Genomic DNA, 21,416 nt, shown 5'->3' on the forward strand with positions numbered 1-21,416 from the left:
CCGACCATCTGGTGGCAAGGGGGCAGCTGATGGCTGAGGATAGCAAGGGGGCCCCAACCCCCTCCACACCAGCAAATAGGAGCACCGCCCACGCAGGAAACCCACCCAAAGGGTCCACCAGAACTGGCAGCCACCTCCGACAAAACCCCAGAGGCCGAACAGATCCCGAGAGAATATCAGGACCTCGCGGAAGTATTCAGCGATGCCAAGAGCGATGTCCTACCTCCCCACCATGAGACAGACTGTGCCATCGAAATCATCCCCGGGGTAAAACTGCCTAAACCCAAACTGTATGCCATGTAGGGAAGGTAAGTAGATTTCACCCCTGATGTGGACAGTTATGTGAAAAGTTGCACTATCTGTGCCACAATGAAGAAACGACCAGGAAAACCCCCCCAAACTGCTGCAACCGGTAACAGAAGAGGCGTTGGACTTACCGTGAACGCTCTTTCTCCAGAGGATGCGGAGTGGGTCAGAAGTGGGATGATCCAGCTCGTCTGGCCAATCACTGAGTTGGATAATCTTGGCCACGCCTCCTTAGGCCTCCAATTACTTCCAGTTTGTTCGACGAAGGCAGATCTGCAAAACAATCTCTAGCCAAAAGAAAGAACAATCGTAATCGCAGATGGGAGGGGCTGACCCACTCCGCATCCTCTGGAGAAAGAGCGTTCACAGTAAGTCCAACGCCTCTTCTCCCACTAGGCTGCGGAGTGGGTCAGAAGTGGGACATACCCAAGCTTGTCAGTCCTACGGGTGGGAAGTCTACGATGGAGGAAGCCGAGGTGCCAGGTGTACCTGTTGGAGAACCCTCCTGCCGAAAGCCGCCTCTGCTGAGGCGAAGACGTCCAAGCGGTAATGTTTGATAAATGGGACAGGAGTAGTCCAGGTAGCAGCCCGGCAAATTTCCTCGAGGGAGGCCTGCGTGGCCCAAGCAGCGGTGGTAGCTGCACTCCGCGTGGAGTGAGAGGTAATGTGACAAGGAATGGGGAGAGATCGTGATTCATAAGCTTTGGCAATACAAGCACGGATCCAACAACCTATGGTGACTGAGGAAACCTTGGATCCCAGCGATGCAGGTTGAAATGAAACAAAGAGAGCCTCGGAGCGTCTTGAGGAGGCAGTCTGAGAAATATATATCTTTAAAGCCCTGCGAACATCTAGGGTGCGCCATTTGTGCTCTAGGGGATGGACGGGATTCGGACAAAAATTAGGAAGGATGACCTCCTGCTCACGATGAAATCGTGAGTTAATTTTTGGCACAAAGGCAGGGTCCAATCGGAGTATTACCCTATCCGGGTGTATCACGCATAAATCTGGTCTGACTGATAGGGCTGCTAGTTCTGAAATGCAGCGAGCCGAAGTTATGGCCACCAGAAAGGCCACTTTCATGGTAAGGAACCTAAGGGTGGAAGTACGGAGAGGTTCAAATGGTGGCCCAGTCAAAGCCTTCAATACGTGCAGCAAGTCCCACGTGGGGTATCGGTGGACTACAGGTGGTCGAAGGTTTCGGACCCCACGCAGAAACCTCCGGATGGAAAGGTGATGAGACAGAGGCACGCCATCCCTGGGCGACAACACCATGGTGAGGGCTGCAACATGGCGCTTGAGAGTATTGTGTGCCAGTCCCTTGCGATAGCCATCATGGAGAAACTCCAGCACCTGTGGGACAGAAGCTGACAATGGATTAATTTCGTGCGCAGAGCACCACGAGATAAATACCTTCCATGTGATGTTGTAGAGTCTGATGGTGGACTCCTTTTTGTCAGCCTGCATCACCCGGATGACGTCCTCAGAGTACCGCGCCTCCCTCAGGAGGAGCCCCTCAAGAGCCAAGCGGTTAGATTCAGCCACTGGGGCTCTGGATGGGCGATTGCCCTCTGGCTGAGGGACACCTTCTCCAGAGGGAATCGCCAGGGACGCGTCGTCGAGAGGGCCACGAGGTCGGAGAACCACGGTCTTCTTGGCCAATAAGGGGCGACGAAGACGACGTCCGCCTCCTTGGCAATGATCTTGCAAAGTACCAGTGGGATTAGTGGAAGTGGCAGGAATGCATAAAGAAGTTCTCGCGGCCAGGGGCAGCGGAGCACATTCGTGTTCTCCGTCCCCGGCGATGGGTAACGCGTGAAGAACCATTGTAACTGCGTGTTCTCCAGGGATGCAAACAGGTCCACCTGTGGTCGATCGAATCGAAGGCAAAGGTCTTGGAATAGCTCGGGGTTGAGACACCACTCCGATGCATCTATTGTGGTGCGGCTTAGATAGTCCGCCCGGAGGTTGTCTTTCCCTGCGATGTGATCCGCCCAGAGAGAAAGTAGGTGGGATTCTGCCCATCTCCCCAAAAGAAGAGCCTCCTGCATCAAGGTCCTGGACCTTGTTCCCCCTTGGCGATTTACGTGGGCTTTCGCTGACACATTGTCTGTAAGAACTAATAGATGATGTCCCTGGACAGTTTGATGAAAGGTCTGAAGGGCCAGGCGAATGGCTCTGAGTTCCAGCAGATTGATACTGGAGACCAATGCCCTTGAGCCACCTGGGGACCCAGGTGTGCGCCCCATCCAGTTAGGCTGGCGTCGGTAGTCATAATCAGAGGTTGTAGGTCCAAGAAGACACACCCTTTGTCCAGGGCCGGGGAAAGCCAACAGTGCAAGGATCGGCGCACCGAGAGGGGTACCCTGATCCTGGACCGGGAGGCTGCTGTCATTTTTCGTTGATGTGGGAGTAACAGCCATTGAAGGCTGTGGGCGTGTAGCCGAGCCCAGGGTACAATACCTGTGCAGGACACTAGTTTCCCCAGAAGGTGCGATAGGTCTAGCTTGGAAACAGTTGGGTCTCGTAAGAGATTGGGAATCAGGGACCTGAGACTGTCTTTCCTTTCGGTTGAAAGGAATACCTGTCCTACCTGAGTGTCTATGATCGCCCCTAGATGAGTCAGGCGAGTTTGAGGGTCCAACTGACTCTTGGGTCTGTTGACTAGGAACCCGTGATCCTGCAATATCTGCAACATGAGAAGCACGTCGGCTCTGGCTTTCTGGAGGGACGAAGCTTGTATTAAAATATCGTCTGGATAAGCCTGAATCCGGACAGGGACAGATCTTAGGTGGGCTATAAGGGCTGCCAGGATCTTGGTGAAGCTGCGCGGTGCAGATGCCAGCCCAAACGGAAGGGCACAGTATTGTAGATGGCGCCCCGCGTAGCTGAACCGAAGGTACCGCCGGTGAGCCAGCGCTATGGGAATATGAAGGTACGCTTCGGAGAGATCGATTGAGGCTAGGAAGTCCCCGGGCCTTATCCCCTCTAGTATAGATTTCAGTGTACTCATTTTAAATTTGCGGTACACTAACTGAGTGTTCAGGGATTTTAGGTTTAGAATCGCCCTCCAGCTCCCAGAGCGCTTCGGTACCACGAAAAGAATCGAGTAAAATCCCTGTCTCCATTGATTGCGTGGAACTTCTTCCACTACGTTGATCTCCAGGAGGTGTTGAATGGCAAGCTACATGAGACGACACTTACTGGGGGAATTGGAGACAGGGCAAGGTACGAAGTGGCTTGGGGGGCTGGAGCGGAACTCCAACAGGAGGACGAATTCTATTGTATGAAGAACCCATTGGTCGGTTGTACTGCGAGCCCATTCGGAGAGAAACAGGCTCAGCCTTCCCCCAATGGGCGCTGTCAAGGGCGAGTCATTTTTAGCGGCGGAACTGGCGTCCGCCAGCCTCACGAAAGGGCCGTTTCGGTGGAGCGAAAGATTTGGGTCTATCCCAAAAGGAACCCCTGTCCTGGGAACGAAAGGATCCCTGAGAGTAAGCCCTCTGACTGGTACCCTCCTGTGGAACATTGCGAGCCGTTTGCCTACGGTAGTAGGGGGTAGCTCGACGATCAGCCCTTCTAGTGATAGAAGGTAAGACCTTCCTTTTATCCCTATCCTCCACTAATAATGGTTCAAGGGGATCGCCAAATAATTTAGACCCCGAATACGGAGTGGATGCCAGGCGCCATTTGGTCTTAAGGTCAGCGGCCCAAGGTCTCAGCCATAATAGACGTCGGGAGGTAATAGAGGAAGCCATAGCCCATGAAGCATATTTGGCCGCATTTAGGGTGGCATCTGAAGCAAATTGAGTTGCAGCAATTATCTTATTTAAGTCCTGGTGGACTCTGACATCGTGCACTGGCAAGCGGGATTATAATTGTTGGAGCCATAGCAATGATGACCGGGAAAAGAACGAGGCCGCCGTGGCTGCCTGGATCGCCCATGCTGAGGCTTGGTGAGTTTTCTTGAAAGATGACTCAAACTTACGGTCCTCCGGCTTGAGTTCCTCCGAAGCGTCCCCTGAGAGAAAATGAGATGAGGAAGACAGTGCCGCTACCGGACCGTCGACAACAGGCACTTGTAGAAGGTTGGTCAAGGAAGGATCCATGTTGAAGTTTTGGCGGTCGTATCCACTGGGAGTAGGGAGAGAAGTTGGATTAATCCATTGTTTACAAACCACATCAGTAAAGAGTTTTGGCGTGGGAACAAAGACTTGTTCCGCGACCGGTTCAGAAAAAATGCCCTGAGGAGTGGATGCGGAAGGGGCTGCAACCTCTGAAATGGGATCTAGAAGACCTGAAGTTATCTTGGCCTTGTGAAGAAGTGATTTAAACAGTCCCTGAGGAAATAACCCCGTAAACGCCGGCACATCTGGAGCAGGTGATTCATCATCAGAGAGATCCACTTCTCTCTGATTTTCATCCCCCAGTTCAACATCTACACTGCCCCTAGATCTGGCTGGGGAATGGTCAGGAGACCCAGTGAGACTGGCATCAGGGGAACCCTGAGATATCCTCGAGCGGAGGCTTTCTGAGACCAGGGAAGCAGAACGGTGCTCCCTGATACCGGCCTGAATGCCATGAGATATGGCCTTGGCAATTAACAGCTGAACAGATTCTGGAAGGTTTTCTAGGTCTGACTTAGGTGGCTTAGTTGCTGGAAGATCCTGAGTAGAGATGGTGCAATCAAAGGGATCCCCCTGTTGTCTATCTGAAGGACCAGGGGAATCTGAGGATATATTGTCCTGTCCCTCTGGTGATAGGGCTCTAGTTAAATCAACCTCATCCGAAGCACCCTGATCTACTCCCTTGTCCAGAGTTGGCTTAGCACTAAGTGCTTGGACAGGCCTATCAGAGCCATGCTGGTGAGATTTTTTGGAATGGCCTGATTTTGAAGAAGCCTTCTGGCCCGAATCGGACTTGCCAGAAGATTCAGCCATGGTAGAAGATCTGTGCGGAAATGGAACAAGATTATTATTAATTAGTGTATATTATTATTATTATTATTATTATTATTATTATTATTATTATTATTATTATTTTATTAAAGGTGCATGACAATAGCCTCAATATCCTTGCAACGCTGATAGCATTAGGCAACAGGCAGGGAGCCCAACAGAGAGCCTTAAATTAGTTGCTGGGCAAAAAAACCAGTCCAGCAAAATGGCCGTCATAACTCACACGATATGACAGAAGGCATTCTGCCCTGTCATGAGGATAAAATGGCTGCCCTGCGTAGGAGAACCAGGGTTTGTCAAAATGGCCGCCAATCAATTGCAAGCTAGTCTGCACTAATTATGCTTGCAACAGAAACAAACAGCACATTGGCAAATAAGGCCCCGAGTTCACAATAAAGGTCAGCGAATTGCTCACCGTTTCTGCAGGTACTTAAAACTTGGGCCCAAAGGATCGTTGCTCCAGCGACGAGGACAGAAAGGGCAGCGTCCAAATCGGAGGCGTTAGAAATGGCGGTGGCAGAAATGGCGGCGGCAGAAACTGATTGCGGCGGAAAAATGGCGGGGAAGCTGAAACAACCTCCCACGCCAAGCAAAGAGTCGTTCCGCTGTAATCGTCGCCTTCCCTGAGCGCTGGGAAGGACGACGGCGGCAAAGACAGCCGGAAAGGAGCACGCTGTGTTCCGCGGCGCACCTTCACTTTCTCTGCGCCTCTCAGCTGATGAGCGCTGAGGCGGCGGCTCCCAGCAGAGCACGGTGGCGGCATTTCCAGCCGAAACTGGAATGGCCCGCACGCACAGCGCTAAAGAAAAAAACGTAGGGGGCTGAAAAGTAGAAGCAACTCACATCCCTCAGGTGTTTTGGAGGCAATGGAGGCAGCCGAAGTGCTGAGGCAGCGTTTCCAGCCGAAACTGCAAACTTTGCCAGCAAGCCCCAAACAGTGGAATCACGAACTCAAATCGTCAGAAGTGAGAGACTCAGCGAAGCGTCTGGTCAGAACCACTGAGTCGAATAAACTGGAAGTAATGGAGGCCTAAGGAGGTGTGGCCAAGATTATCCAACTCAGTGATTGGCCAGACGAGCTGGATCATCCCACTTCTGACCCACTCCGCAGTCTAGTGGGAGAACCAACAAGGCCATGGGAGGAAATCGCAATGGACTTTATAGTGGAGTTGCCAAAAAGTGGAGGGAACACGGTGATCTGGACTGTCTACCACCTGCATGAAGTGCCATGGAGAATTATCTCAGACAGAGGGGTCCAGTTCATGGCTAAGTTCTGAAGGGAGGGTCGTCCCAAGGCCTTAGCTTGGCTTTTCACCCAAGTACTTTTCATGGAGGGTGGGCAGAAAGACTGAATGTCATGGTAGAACAGTACCTGAGGTGTTACGTGAACTATCAGCAATCCAATTGGGCAGACCTCCTGCCTTTCGCTGAGGTTGCGTACAATAATGCTGTTCACAGTAGCACGGGACTAACTCCATTCAAAGTAGTGAGCGGCATGGATTTCGTCCCAATGCCTGAATATCCAAGGGACCCCCCCCACTCCTCAATCAGCTTGATTGACTGGATGCCAACGTTGACAGCAACCTAGGAGAATGTCAAGAAAGAGCTAGCAAAAGCAGCACAAACCTATAAGAAACAGGCAGACAAACACCGAGCCCCACAACGGCCATTCCAGGTGGGTGAGAAGGTCTGTTGTTGTTGTTAGTTGCAAAGTCGTGTCTGACCCATCGCGACCCCATGGACAACGTTCCTTCAGGCCTTTCTGTCCTCTACCATCCTCTGGAGTCCATTTAAGCTCACACCTACTGCTTCAGTGTCTCCATCCAGCCTCCTCATTCTCTGTCATCCCATTCTTCTTTTGCCCTCAATCTTTCCCAGCATTAGGCTCTTTTCCAGTGAGTCCTTCCTTCTCATTAGGTGGCCAAAGTATTTGAATTTCATCTTCAGGATCTGGCCTTCTAAAGAGCAGTCAGGGTTGATCTCCTCTAGGACTGATCGGTTTGATTGCCTTGCAGTCCAAGGGACTTGCAGGAGTCTTCTCCAGCACCATAGTTCAAAGGCCTTAATTCTTTGGCACTCAGCATTTCTTATGGTCCAAGTTTCACAGCCATACAATGCAACTGGGAAAACCATAGCCTTGACTATATGCACTTTTGTTGGCAGGGTGATGTCTCTGCTTTTTAGTATGCTGTCTAGATTTGCCATAGCTTTTCTCCCCAGGAGCAAGCCTCTTTTAATTTCTTGGCTGCAGTCTCCATCTGTGGTGATATTGGAGTCCAGGAAAATAAAATCTGTCAATACCAACATTTCTTCCCCATCTATTTGCCAGGAACTGAGAGGGACGGATGCCATGATCTTAGTTTTCTTAATGTTGAGTTGCACTCTCCTTCTTCACCAGCATTAAGAGGCTCTTTAGTTACTCTTCACTTTCTGCCATTAGAGTGGTATCATCTGCATATCTGAGGTTGTTGATATTTCTCCCGGCAATCTTAATTCCAACTTTTGATTCATCTAGTCCCGCCTTTCTCATGATGTGCTCTGCATATAAGTTAAATAGGCAGGGCCAACAGTATACAGCCTTGCCGGACTCCTTTCCCAATTTTGAATCAAGTGGTTCTGTGTCCAGTTCTCCCTGTTGCTTCTTGACCCGCATATAGATTTCTCAAGAGACAAATAAGATGGTCTGGTACTCCCATCTCTTTAAGAACTTGCCACAATTTGTTGTGATCCACACAATCAAAGGTTTTAGCATAGTCAATAAAGCAGTAGATGTTTTTCTGGAACTCCCTAGCTTTCTCCATGATCCAGTGTATGTGGGCAATTTGATCTCTAGTTCTTCTACCTCTTCGAAATCCTGCCTGTACTTCTGGTAGATCTCGATCCACATATTGCTGGAGCCTAGCTTGTAGGATTTTAAGCATAACCTTACTAGCATGTGAAATGAGTGCAGTGGTGCGATAGTTTGAACAGTCTTTGGCATTGCCTTTCTTTGGAATTGGAATGTAAACTAACCTTTTCCAATCCTGTGGCCCCTATTGAGTTTTCCAAATCTGCTGGCAATTTGAGTATAGCACTTTTACTGCATCGTCTTTTAAGATTTTGAATAGCTCAGCTGGAATACTGTCACCTCCACTAGCTTTGTTGTTGCTCAGATTTTCTAAGGCCCATTTGAGTTCACACTCTAGAATGTCTTGCTCGAGGTCAGTGACCACCCCATCGTGGTTATCAGGGATGTTACGCTCGTTCTTGTATAATTCTTCTGTGTAATTTTGCCACCTCTTCTTAATCTCTTCTGCCTCTGTTAGGTCCCTGCAGTTTTGGTCCTTTATCATGCCCATCTTTGCATGAAACGTTCCCTTCATATCTCCAATTTTCTTGAAGAGATCTCTGGTCTTTCCTATTCTATTGTTTTCTTCTATTTCTTTGCACTGTTCATTTAAGAAGGCATTCTTATCTCTTCTAGCTATTCCCTGGAATTCTGCATTCAATTGGGTGTATCTTTCTCTTTCTTCCTTGCCTTTCGCTTCCCTTCTTTCCTCAGCTATTTGCAAAGCTTCCTCAAACAGCCATTTTGCTTTCTTGCATTTCCTTTTCTTTGGGATGGTTTTAGTTGCTACCTCTTGTACAATGTTGTGAACCTCCGTCCATAGTTCTTCAGGCACTCTGTCTATCAGATCTAATTCCTTAAATTTATTTGTCACCTCTACTGTATATTCATCAGGGATATGATTTAGTTCATACCTGAGTGGCCTAGTGCTTTTCCCTACTTTCTTAAATTTTGCAACGAGAAGCTCATGATCTGAGCCACAGTCAGCTCCTGGTTTTGTTTTTACTGACTGTATAGAGCTTCTCCATCTTTGGCTGCAGAGCACATAGTCTGATTTCTGAGTTGACTGTCTGGTGATGTCCATGTGTAGAGTCGTCTCTTGGGTTGTTGGAAAAGATTGTTTGCTATGACCATTGTATTATCTTGACAGAATTCTATCAGTCTGTGCCCTGCTTCATTTTGTACTTGCTTGTTATTCCAGTTATCTTTTGGCTTCCTACTTTAGCATTCCAATCCCCCATGATGATAAGGACATCATTTTTTGATGTTAATTCTATAAGGTGCTGTAGGGCTTCATAAAACTGGTCCATTTCATCCTCTTCAGCACCAGTGGTTGGGGCATAGATTTGGATTACTGTGATATTGAATGGTTTGCCTTGGATTCGAACTGAGATCATTCTGTCATTTTAGGGATTGTATCCCAGTATTTCTTTTCCTACTCTTTTATTGATTATGAAGGCTACTCCATTTCTTCTGAGGGATTCTTGCCCGCAGTAGTATACCTGATGGTCATCTGAATTAAATTCACCCATTCCTGTCCATTTTAATTTGCTGATTCCTAAGATGTTGATGTTCAGTTCTCTTGTTTGACCACGTCCAGCTTGCCTTTATTCATGGATCTTACATTCCACATTCTTATGGAGAAAAAATCTTTACAGTATCGGATTTTCCTTTCACCACCAGATGCATCCACAGCTGAGCGTCCTTTCAGCTTTGGCCCAGTCGCTTCACTCTTTCTGGCGCTACTAGTACTAGACCTCTGCTCTTCCCCAGTAGCAAAAAGAACCGGAAAACTGGTAGCAAAAATCCCTGCCCCCCGCCCCATGCCCAACTGAGCTGCGTGGGCATCAGAGGCTCTTCGGCCGAAGAGGTTGTAGAAAAAACGCTTTTAAAAGGTAAAAAAAAGCCTCTGACGATCAGGCAACTCGGCTTGGCAATTACGTAGGGTCAGAGCTGGCTTCACTTGGGAATGTGTTGACATGAAGCTCCTAATAAACGACTGGATTTCTTTTGAAGCTTGGCTCGAGACTCATGATTTAATTAGAGCATCCGTCAGAACCCTGACACTCAGTTTAAATTGAAATTGAAACAGTATTTGCTGTGTGAGCAACAAGGAAGGAGATAGCAAGGAGCCTGGGTGTGGCTTAGCTCAACTGTTCTGTACTAAAGGTGCATGATTTGCTGAGCTCTTAAACTAAAACTGAAACTCCTCTCCTCTGCTTGTGTTTTGCCTGTATTTACTACCATGCTGGAAAATCTGTTTTTGGTATTGTATATTTACTTCATGTGTTATATTATATATAAAGAGAAGTTATTGAATCTTGCTGTATTAGTTACTTCTGTGTGCTTTCTGGATGTGATTACTGCTGCAAACTCTGACACGTCCTTGCAGCAAATAGCGAACAGCCAGGTCAGCTTCAGCACATTATTGCAGCCTGATTCAGTATGAGCAGCTGATTGGCGGGTGGATTGGCCTCCCAGAATACCCCCAATCAGCTGTTCCAGGCTGCAGGGATTGCCACAGACCATCGGCTCCTCCGTGTCTCGTGTTTTTGGCTACATTCGGTGTATAAGACACACCCAAATTTTCACCCTCTTTTGGGGGGGGGGAAGTGTGTCTTATACTCCGAAAAATATGGTATCTCATATACAGTGTGTGTATATATACACACACACATAGCCACCCTTCTTCTAAGAAAATACAGGGATTTGTCCAGGCAGTCACCATGAACCAGGAATGACTCATAGATACATAATACACATACACCTCTGAGTCACTGTAGTTGTTAGGTGGATATGGCTGAATGTATACGGACCTGATTTTATGATTTTTTGGTGGCACCCTTGTTTAGTGAACATTGTTAAGTGAATACATGTTTCGCTATGGGCTGGTTTTGCCAAAAAAAGGGAAGCAACTGCCAGTTTTCACCCAAAACCATCATAAAACATGGTCACATGACCATGGAACACTGCAAACAGCAGTAAATGCAGCTGCATTTCCGAATGCCATTGGAATTTCAAAACCAGGTCATAATTACCCCCAGGTAGGTCCTTTATAATGTTGAACAGTTGCTAACTGACTAGTTGAGACTACTAGTTCAATCATAACTCAATGAACTGGTATAAGCTACTATCACTGTAATGCTCGAGATGCTCGGATATAGGATTATGAAGAACATAATACACCCCCCCCCTTTTTCTTGGTTTTCAGTCTACTGCCTTAACCACTATATGAAATTGGCTTTATAATATAGATTATAAAATAATGTATCTTATTTTAGTATTTTAATAACCCACCTTAAAGAGAGGATGGACTGCAGGCAATTGTCGGAACATAGCCACTGCAAAAACTTCTGAAATTAAGTGAGTCCGAAGCAGATGAGTCACAGTTTGATGTATATGGAAATCAGAAGAACGTACCCATATTTTGGCTAATAACCAATCATATTTAGCATCAGATGGAAGGAAAATAGGATTGCTTTGTTGAGGAGCTTGATTTATCTGAAAGATTTAATAAAATAGTTAATATCTTCAACAACAACCAAAATGTTATTTTAATTGGATAAAACCAAAATTACCTGAATTGCAATAGGGAGAATTTTATTCTCTAAATTCTTATACAATAAACAGATAGGAGCAGCCAAATACTGTGCTGTGCAGGGGTCTGTCTTATTGACTTCAACATCATCTAGAAGTTCATAGTCCACGATGAAAATATTTCCTAGCTGTCAAAAAAAAGAAAGTTATGCACCTTGAGATTTAAAAATAATCCTGGAAGCATTACGTATTTTATCTTTGAAGTATTTATATCACAAACAGATAAATAAAAAAAATTATAATAGGTTGAACAATTTAATTACTTCTGCCAGTCTGTTTTTTATTTATTTTTATTTATACGTTTTTCTTTAACATATATAAGTATTTAGTAAACAGTGTATTGTCTGGGTCTTTTTACATATACATAATAATAGTAGTAATAATATTATTTACTTGTATAGAATAGTATTCTTCCAACTTCTAATTTCTACCTTTATTATCTAACCATTGATAAAACAAATCCCAAGTTAAAAAATATTATGTGTCTTTGTTCTTTTATTTTTAATGTTAACCTATCCATTTCTGCACAATATTTTTTTGATTATATTTTCTTTTTCATTATTATTATTATTATTATTATTATTATTATTATTATTATTACTACTATTATTATTATACAATATGATATACACAAAACATACACACACACACACACACACATATATATATATATACACACACTCTTTTTACAGCTATTTCGTGGTGGCCATCTTCTAATATTTACATTCTCCCCCATTTCCCTTTATACTATTCCATTTTCTTCTTGTCCCATTCTCTTTTAATTCTATTATACCTCTTGACAATCATATTAATTTTATACATTCTATACATTGTCATATTCATTCTTTCCATTTTCAAATTTACCCCTATTTTTATTATCCATTATTTCTAGTCTCTAGCCAATTATACCATTTGTTTCATATTATATAGCAACCTTAAAACATGGTTATTTCGCCTGGCTGGTTTGGACTGAAGGGGTTTTAAAGGGGATTTTAATGGTCTTTTATAATCCTATTGGGTATTTTAATATTGTTTTTGCTTGTTTTTATTGTTGTGAGCCGCCCTGAGTCCTTTCGAAGATAGGGCGGCATACAAGTTTAAATAATAAATAAATAAATAATAAATAAATAAATTCTGTATCTTCCTTTTCTGTGAGCTCTTTTGTTAATTTATCCATCACGGCACATGATGGATTTTTTATCCATCTTCTTCTGTTGGTATATTTTCCCTTTTCCAATTTTGTGCGTATGATATATGTGCAGCTGTAATAATATGTAAGATCAAATATTTTATTTCTTTGGTGTATTTTTCAGTAAATATTCCTAATAAGAACATCTCTGGTTTTCCATCCATAGGCCCCTCTGTTATTTTTTCTAACCATTCTTTAATCTTAGGTCAGAATTTTTTTGCAGTCGGACACGTCCACCAAAGATGGTAATATGTTCCGTAGCTCTTATTACATTTCCAACATACTGTAGATTTAGTCAGAAACATCTTCGCAATTCTGGCCGGAGGTAGATGCCATCTATAGAACATCTTCAACTGGTTTTCCTCGTATGCCACGGACATAGTTAATTTTGTATTTATTTGCCACATTTTTCCCAACTCTCCAATTCTATTGTATGATTAATATTTTTTGCCCATTTGATCATTGTATCTTTAACTATTTCTTCTTCCATCTTATATCGCAGTAAAAATTTGTATATCCTACTAATTAATTTCTCCTCTGTCCCTTGTGTAATTTTATCCAATTCATTTTGTTCGTTCTGTACTTCATATAATTTTGTGTCTTCTTTATATTTTGACTGAATTTGCATGTATGTCCACCAATCAGTTTCTCTATTAAGATCATGTTCCAATTCCTGTTTTGATTTCAAATTTCCTTGTTCTTTTAGTATATCTCTATATGTTATTATCTTATCCCATTCAGTTAAATTTGGATGTTTTATTGCTTCTATAGGTGAGATCCAAATTGGTATTTTAGTGTAGTGCTAGTTTTTTTATTTTTAACCAAATTAATAGCAATGCATTCCTTAGTATATGTCTTCTAAAATAACTATGTTTTATATTTTTCGTCCCAAAGGAATGCATGCCATCCTGCTTGCAGATCATGTCCCTCAATTGCTAGTATTCTTTTTTCCCCTTAACTCAATCCACTCTTTCAGCCAAGTTATACAAGAGGCTTGATAATATATTTCCCATTCTGGGAGTGCTACTCCTCCTTTATCTTTTGTATCTTGTAGAAATTTAAGTCTAATTCTTGGTCTTCTTCTAGGCCATATAAATTTGATAACTATTTTATTTAAGATTTCAAAAAAGTTTTTCTCTAATTTTACTGGTATAACTTGGAATAGAAATAGTATTTTGGGCAAAATATTAACTTTAATCGTGGCGATCCTTCCCATAAGTGAGATCTGTAAGTTTTTCCAATCTTCTAAATCTTTTTTTATTTGCTGTAGCAATTTATCATAATTGTCCTCCTTAATTGAGGAGCATCTTGCAGTAAATCAAATCCCTAAATATTTTTTTTTCTTGGTTATTTTGTATTTTTGTACTACATTCTAATTCTTTCTCTTGTTTCTTTGTAAGATTTTTGGTTCATAATTTAGATTTATTTTTGTTTATTTTGAGTCCTGCTACTTCACCAAATTCTTCTATTTTTTTAATCAATTTTGGTCCTGATTCTAATGGTTCTTCCACAATAAACACCAGATCATCAGCAAAAGCCTGGACCTTATATTCTTCTTTCTTTATTTTTAACCCTTTTATTTCTTGATCCTATCTAACTTTCTTGAGAAGTGTTTCTCAAGTTAATATGAATAGAAGTGGAGAGAGTGGGCATCCTTGTCTCACCCCTTTGTTATGTCAAATTGTTCTGTAATGAAAACCAACACGGATCCGCTGTTAGACCCCTTGCAATTTGCATACCGAGCAAATAGATCGACAGATGATGCTTTTAATATGGCTCTGCACTACATCCTACAACACCTTGAATCTCCAAAGACCTATGCAAGGGTCCTCTTTGTAGACTTTAGTTCAGCATTCAATACCATCATTCCAGACACACTTCTAACTAAGCTACAGGTACCTGAACACACTTGTAAGTGGAACATAAACTTCCTAACAAACAGGAAGCAGCAGGTGAAGCTAAGCAGAATCGTATCAGATACCTGTACAATTAGCACAGGCCCCCCCAAGGCTGTGTACTCTCCCCACTTCTCTTCTCTCTGTATACCAATGACTGCATCTCTAATGATCCATCTGTCAAACTACTGAAGTTCGCAGATGACACAACAGTGATTGGTCTCATTTGAGACAATGATGAATCCACATACAGACGGGAGGTTGAACAACTAGCCTCGTGGTGTGACCAGAACAACCTGGAACTGAACACTCAAAACCGTAGAAATGGTGGTAGACTTTAGGAGAAATCCTTCCATACTTCCACCTCTCACAATACTAGACAACACAGTATCAACAGTAGAGACCTTCAAATTTCTAGATTCTACCATATCACAAGATCTAAAATGGACAGCTAACATCAAAAATGTCATCAAAAAAGCACAACAAAAAATTTTCTTTCTGCGCCAACTCAGAAAGCTCAAACTGCCCAAGGAGCTGCTGATCCAATTCTATAGAGGAATTATTGGGTCTGTCATTTGCACCTCTATAACTGTCTGGTTTGGTTCTGCAACCCAACAAGACAGACAAAGACTTCAGAGGATAATTAGAACTGCAGAAAAAACAATTGCTACCAACCTGCCTTCCATTGAGGACCTGTATACTGCATGAGTCAAAAGGAGGGCTGTGAAAATATTTACAGACCAGGGGTGGGTTCTAAATTTTTTTACTATTGGTTCTGTGGGGTGGCTTGTTTTGTGGGCGTGGCTTGATGGTCATATGACTGGGTAGGCGTGGCCAACTCATGTCAAGGGTGCCTCATCTGGCCCTTCCCCTCCCAGCCATTCCTTGTCACACCCAGCCTCAACATATCTATAGTTCTGTAAAAATGTTGTTCACCTTTTTTCAACTTTATTATCTACATACTATAGATGCACTTTCATGGACCACTGAAAGGAGGAAATGGCTCACATGCTTTGCCCAAGAGTGTGATAGGCAAGAGGTTTTTAAGGGATTGTCAGAAAGAAGGTGGGTGGGGTGGGCAATGTATTTTCCAAAGCACCAGAAGGCAAAACAAGAAGCAATGGATGGAAACTGAACAAAAAGAGAGAAGCAACCTAAAACTAAGGAGAAACTTCGTGACAGTGTGAAACAATATAGGTGCAGAAATATTTCAGTCATAATTTCACATATAAAATAGCCATTCGTGTAATACAACCTGCATATTGTTCAAAACAGTCATTAGTATTATGACTGATGTTTGACAGCAAGCCTAAAAGTCAAAGATTACAAGAGTGCTTCTTTCTCTGTATGTATACAAAACATCACATACCAGGAATAGCATATTAAGATGGACTTATGCAGTGGTGGGTTTCAAATTTTTTTACTACTGGTTCTGTGGGTGTGGCTTGGTAGGTGTGGCATGGCGGGCGTGACAGGGGAAGGATATTGCAAAATCTCCATTCCCTCCCCACCCCACTAACCTGCTCTGGGAAGGAATCAAACTCCCCCCTCTTCATTTCCCCAAATAAAATATTACTCATAAGAAAAGCAAGGAAAAATCAAGCTGCTAACAAGGAACCTGCCTGATACTCATTCCACATTCCTGCCAGCTGCATAAAGGAAAATTTGTAAGAAGAAAACAGCTACCGGTGCTTAGAGATAATTGAAAGTGGAAGCCGGAAGTTCAAGACTGGATATTTCACAATGGAAATCGCCCAAGCCTTTTTAGAAACACAAAGCCCATGTTGCACAAACCCCAAAACTTCAAAAACATAGAACCATATAAGAATCCCTCCTCTTATCCAGTTTGTTGTTCAGCTGACCCAGAAACGAACTGCTGACTGTCACTTCGCTTCTGCAAATAAAAACCTCCTTCCAGTAGCTGCTTCTTGGCTTGTCAATTTAAAGCGACGGCGTCTTTTTTTTTCTCCCCTTGCTCAGAAGGAGTCCTGATTTTTTCCTTCTAGCCGATCAGTTGGGAGGCTTCTTGGCTTCTCAATTTAAAGCGATGGTGTCTTGTTTTTTTCCTTCTCTTCTTTGTCAAGTGAGCCCTGATTTTTTTCCTTCTAGCCGATCAGCTGGGAGTCGGGAGGCAGCGAATAGATTGGGGGTGGGGCCAGGCAGAGGTGGTATTTACCGACTCTCTGAACTACTCAAAATTTTCACTACCGGTTCTCCAGAACCGGGGAGAACCAGTAGCAACCCACCACTGTTACAGACCCCTTGCATCCTGGACATAAACTGTTTCAACTCCTATCCTCAGAACAACGCTATAGAGCACTGCACACCAGAACAACTAGACACAAGAACAGTTTTTTCCCCGAACGCCATCACTCTGCTAAACAAATAATTCCCTCAACATTGTCAAACTATTTACTAAGTCTGCACTGCTATTAATCTTCTCATCGTTCCCACCACCCATCTCCTTCCACTTATGACTGTATGTAATTTTGTTACTTGTATCCTTACGATTTATATTGATAGTTTCCTGATTGCTTATTTGTACCCTATGACTATCATTAAGTGTTGTATCTTATGATTCTTGACAAATGTATCTTTTCTTTTTATGTACACTGAGAGCATATGCACCAAGACAAATTCCTTGTGTGTCCAATCACACTTGGCCAATAAAAAATTCTATTCTATTCTATTCTATTCTATTCTATTCTATTCTATTCTATTCTAGTCTAGTCTAGTCTAGTCTAGTCTAGTCTAGTCTAGTCTAGTCTAGTCTAGTCTAGTCTAGTCTAGTCTAGTCTAGTCTAATGTTATTTTTAATTACCCTTGCTGTTTGTTTTGTATAAATATTTTCAATAATTTTTTAAAATTTGATTCTAAATTCCATGAATTTCAATTGGTTTATCATAAATTTCCAGTTCAAATTGTTGAATGCCTTTTGGGCATCAAGAAAAACCAGTGAAGCTTGTTTTTCCGAATGTGTTTCGTAGAATTCTAAAGTATTTATTATTGTTCTCATGTTATTTTTGATTTGTCGGCCTGGCAAAAATCCATTTTGATCTGAATGTATATATTTGTTCAAATTTTTGAACAGTGTTTAGTAATGAAATCGGTCTATAATTTTGTATTTGTTGATGGTCCTTGTCTTCTTTGGGAATAAGAGTAATTATTGCTTCTGTCCATGTTTTTGGTATATTTGTCTCTTCCAGAGCCTCATTAAATATTTCCAACATCATCCCTCCCAGCATTTCTTGGGTGTTTTTGTATATCTCCACTGATAATTCATCTGGGCCAAGTGTTTTTTTGTTTTTTTGTTTTTTCAATATCATTTCAAATTCTGTCACCGTTATCAGCCTGTTTAATATTTCTTGTTGTTCCTCTGTAATTTTACTCAAATTTGTTCCCTCTATGTAATTTTTGACTTTTTCTTCTTCTATATCTTCCTGACAATTTGAGAAAAACTTTTGAATAATTTTCTTTTTATCCTCCCTGCTGTATTGCATTATCCCATTTTCATCTTTTAATTGATATATCATTCTTTTATCTTTTTCTTTTTTTAATTTATAAGCCAACCATCTCCCGGTTTGTTCACATGTTCAAAATAATTTTGTTTTGCCATCTTTATTTTCTGGGCTATTTCCTTTTGAATTGTTAAATTTATTTTATGTTTAATGATATTCCATTCCTCTTTTATTTTTTTTATTTTGGGGATCTTCCTGTAATTTACTTTCTGCTTTTTTAAGTTCTTCTTGTAATTTTTCTTGTTGACATTTCCTTTCCTTCTTTTTCCTCGCATTATAAGCCATTGTCAGTCCTTGGATGTATGCTTTTGTATTGAGGTATCCTCTTTTTTATTTACACTAAAGAATATATTCAACTCATTTTCTAGCATCCGTTTGTATTCTTTGTCTTTACATAAATTTTGATTCATTGTCCATCTTTTAAGCCTTTTTTGTCCTTTCCATTTTATAATTCATGGATTATGATCTGCCCATTCATTTCTACTTCTTCTAATCCTGTCCGAATTTCAGTTGTCATCCAGGCCATATCAATCCTGGACTAGGATTGATGTGGGTGTGAATAAAATGTATATTGGCTCTCTTCATTGTGCATTTCTCTCCATACATCTTGCAATTTTAATTCTGCTGCCATATTAAAGAAGTCTTTTGGTAATATATCTTTCTTCTTTTTGTTTTTCTTGTTATTCTTATAATCTTTTTTAATATCCACTATTGCAGTGTTTCCCAAAGTGGGTGGTACTGCCCCCTGGGGGGCGGTGGGCTGACTTAGGGGGGCGCTAAAAGGCAAGGGGGGTGGCAGGGGGGCACTAAGAGGCAAGGGGGGTGGCAGGGGGGCGCTAAGAGGCAAGGGCGATGGCAGAGAAGTGCTGGAGGTGGGCTCACGCGGTGTCGGCCATTCCTCTTCCGGGTTCGCAACCCGAAGCTCAGATCATCAGACTAGCTGGCCAGTGTGCATACGTGCACCAGAAACTGAAAGTTTGTTTCCCGCCGCATGCATGCCCACTGGGCAGCTCCTCTTACCACACGTGCGAAGCTGAACAGTTGGATGCTTTCTTATTGCTCTCCTTGCTTGCTATCAGTCGCTGCTTGCCCAAACCACCTGGCCCAGGCCCAGCTGCTCTGCTCCTCGCCCGCTTGGCTGCCATCGCCTTCCTAATTTTTTGTAAGTTGCAGGTGGGCTGCTGTGGGGAGTGAGGGCCTGGGGGGATGGCATGACTGGCTGGCTGCTGCTGGTGGTGCCATGCCGTACCGTGCTGCTCAGGAAGAAGGGCTGCGGTGGGGGGAGGCCTGGGGAGGGTGGCAGGCCTGGCTGGCTGCCCCTGGTGCTGTGCTGCCCAGAATCAAGGTAGTCTGCCATGGGAGGGGGGCAGGCCTGGCTGGCTGGCTGGACACATACTAGCCATCCTGGGAAGGCCTCTGGTGACATCAGGGTCGGCGGCAAAGCTCCTGATTTCACTGAATGCCTCTTTCTTACCATGGTAAGGAGACGGGCTGTGGTGCACAAACTTCAACAGCTCTTGCACCACCGCCTGCACAGCTTGCTTGGAGCTGGTTTGGAAAGGGAAAAAATGCAGTCGAATTAGGCGAGACATGCCCCACCCAGATCCCTCCGAACGGGTCTCCTTTTGGTAGCCTCCCCACTAAACTACATGACCCAAAAGTGATCGCCCACCCAAACGGAGCCCACTCTTCCGAGCGCCCGCTCTTTCTTGCAGAGAATGAGCTGAGGGTGTGAAAAGCGCTTCCCACTTCTCTACCTGCATGCTTTTGCACCCTCCAAGACCAACAAGATGTCACTACCTAGGGCCACTGGCCGCTACCTGAGTGCAGAGACTGTAACAGCATGCAGGTAGAGGAGAAGCGAGAAGCACTTTTCAGCGGGGAGGCTACCATAGGGAGACCCATTTGGAGGGATCTGGGTAGGGCGTGTCCCACCTAATTCGGCTGCATTTTTTCCTTTTCCAAACCAGCTCCAAGCAAGCAGTGCAGGCGGCAGTGCAACGGCTGCTAATGTTTTGCATCACAGCCCGTCCCCTTACCATGGTAAGAAAGAGGCATTCATATTTTCAACTGTAAGAGTTTCCTCATTTTTCCAATGTTGTGTAAATAAAATTCTCACTGCTGTCAAAACATGTAATATTAAATATACCTTCCCTTTGTAATCTTTTTCTGGCAGTATACCTAACAAAAATATTTCTGGCTTTAAATCTATATGCTGCTTTATCATTTTCTCTAAACATGTATGTATTTTTGTCCAATTTTTTTTTGCCTTTGGACACGTCTACCACATATGATAGTATGAACCCAGTATCTGATTGCATTTCCAACATTTGGCGGACATGTTTTTAAACATCTTTGCTAGCCTTACTGGCAGCAAATGCCATCTATAAAACATTTTATACAGCTTTTGCTTGTATGTAGTTGCTATTGTCAATTTATAATTTCTATCCCAGAGTTTTTGCCATTTATCTAGTTCTATAGTATATACAAAAAATTTTGCCCATACTATCATTGTTTCTTTCACTTGTTCATCTTCCATTTTAAGGCTTAATAGATAACTATATATTTTCTTTATTAACTTTTCATCTGTTCCTAATAGTATCTGATCAAGTATTGTTGGCTTTTTATAGAAACCATATGTCTTTACATCTTTCTCATATCTTGATTGTATTTGCAAATGTGGCCACCATGCAAGGTCCACCCCTTGGTTTTGTAATTCCTGTTTAGTTTTAAGTTCCTTTTTCTCATTTAAAATATCTTTATATGATACAGTTTTTTCCAAGTTTACAACATTTTGATATATCAAAGTTTCACTGGTGGGATTCAAAATTTTTTATTACCGGTTCTGTGAGTGTGGCTTGGTGGGCATTGTGTGGCTTGGTGGGCATGGCAGGGGAAGGATACTGTAAAATCTCCATTCCCTCCCCACCCCACTAACCTGCTTTCCAACTCCATGTGCAGGGCAACAAAAGAAGACCCAGCCGATCAGCTGGGACTCGATCAGCTGGGACTTGTGAGGCAGCAAATAGATGGGGGCAGGGCCGGTCAGAGGTGGTATTTGCCAGTTCTCCGAACTACTCAAAATTTCCCCTACCGGTTCTCCAGAACCAGTCCGAACCAGCTGAA

The 21,416-nt window shown here is 43.3% G+C and overlaps 1 protein-coding gene across 4 annotated transcripts in view; it reads right to left on the reverse strand.

Moving 5' to 3' along the window:
• The window catches only part of ALOX5 (arachidonate 5-lipoxygenase), a 200,435-nt gene that overhangs the window by 82,246 nt on the left and 96,773 nt on the right, over positions 1-21,416 (reverse strand). For all 4 annotated transcript variants that reach the window (XM_070940865.1, XM_070940866.1, XM_070940863.1 and 1 more), the window contains exons 7-8: positions 11,670-11,816; positions 11,389-11,592 (exon numbers count right to left, since the gene is read on the reverse strand). In XM_070940865.1, the coding sequence (XP_070796966.1) occupies positions 11,389-11,592; positions 11,670-11,816 (351 nt within the window). The remainder of the gene's footprint in view (positions 1-11,388; positions 11,593-11,669; positions 11,817-21,416) is intronic.

The sequence above is a fragment of the Pituophis catenifer genome, unplaced genomic scaffold (assembly GCF_029215685.1).
Source record: "Pituophis catenifer annectens isolate HBS135680 unplaced genomic scaffold, rPitCat1.0.hap2 SCAF_3, whole genome shotgun sequence".
Classification (NCBI taxonomy): domain Eukaryota; kingdom Metazoa; phylum Chordata; class Lepidosauria; order Squamata; family Colubridae; genus Pituophis; species Pituophis catenifer.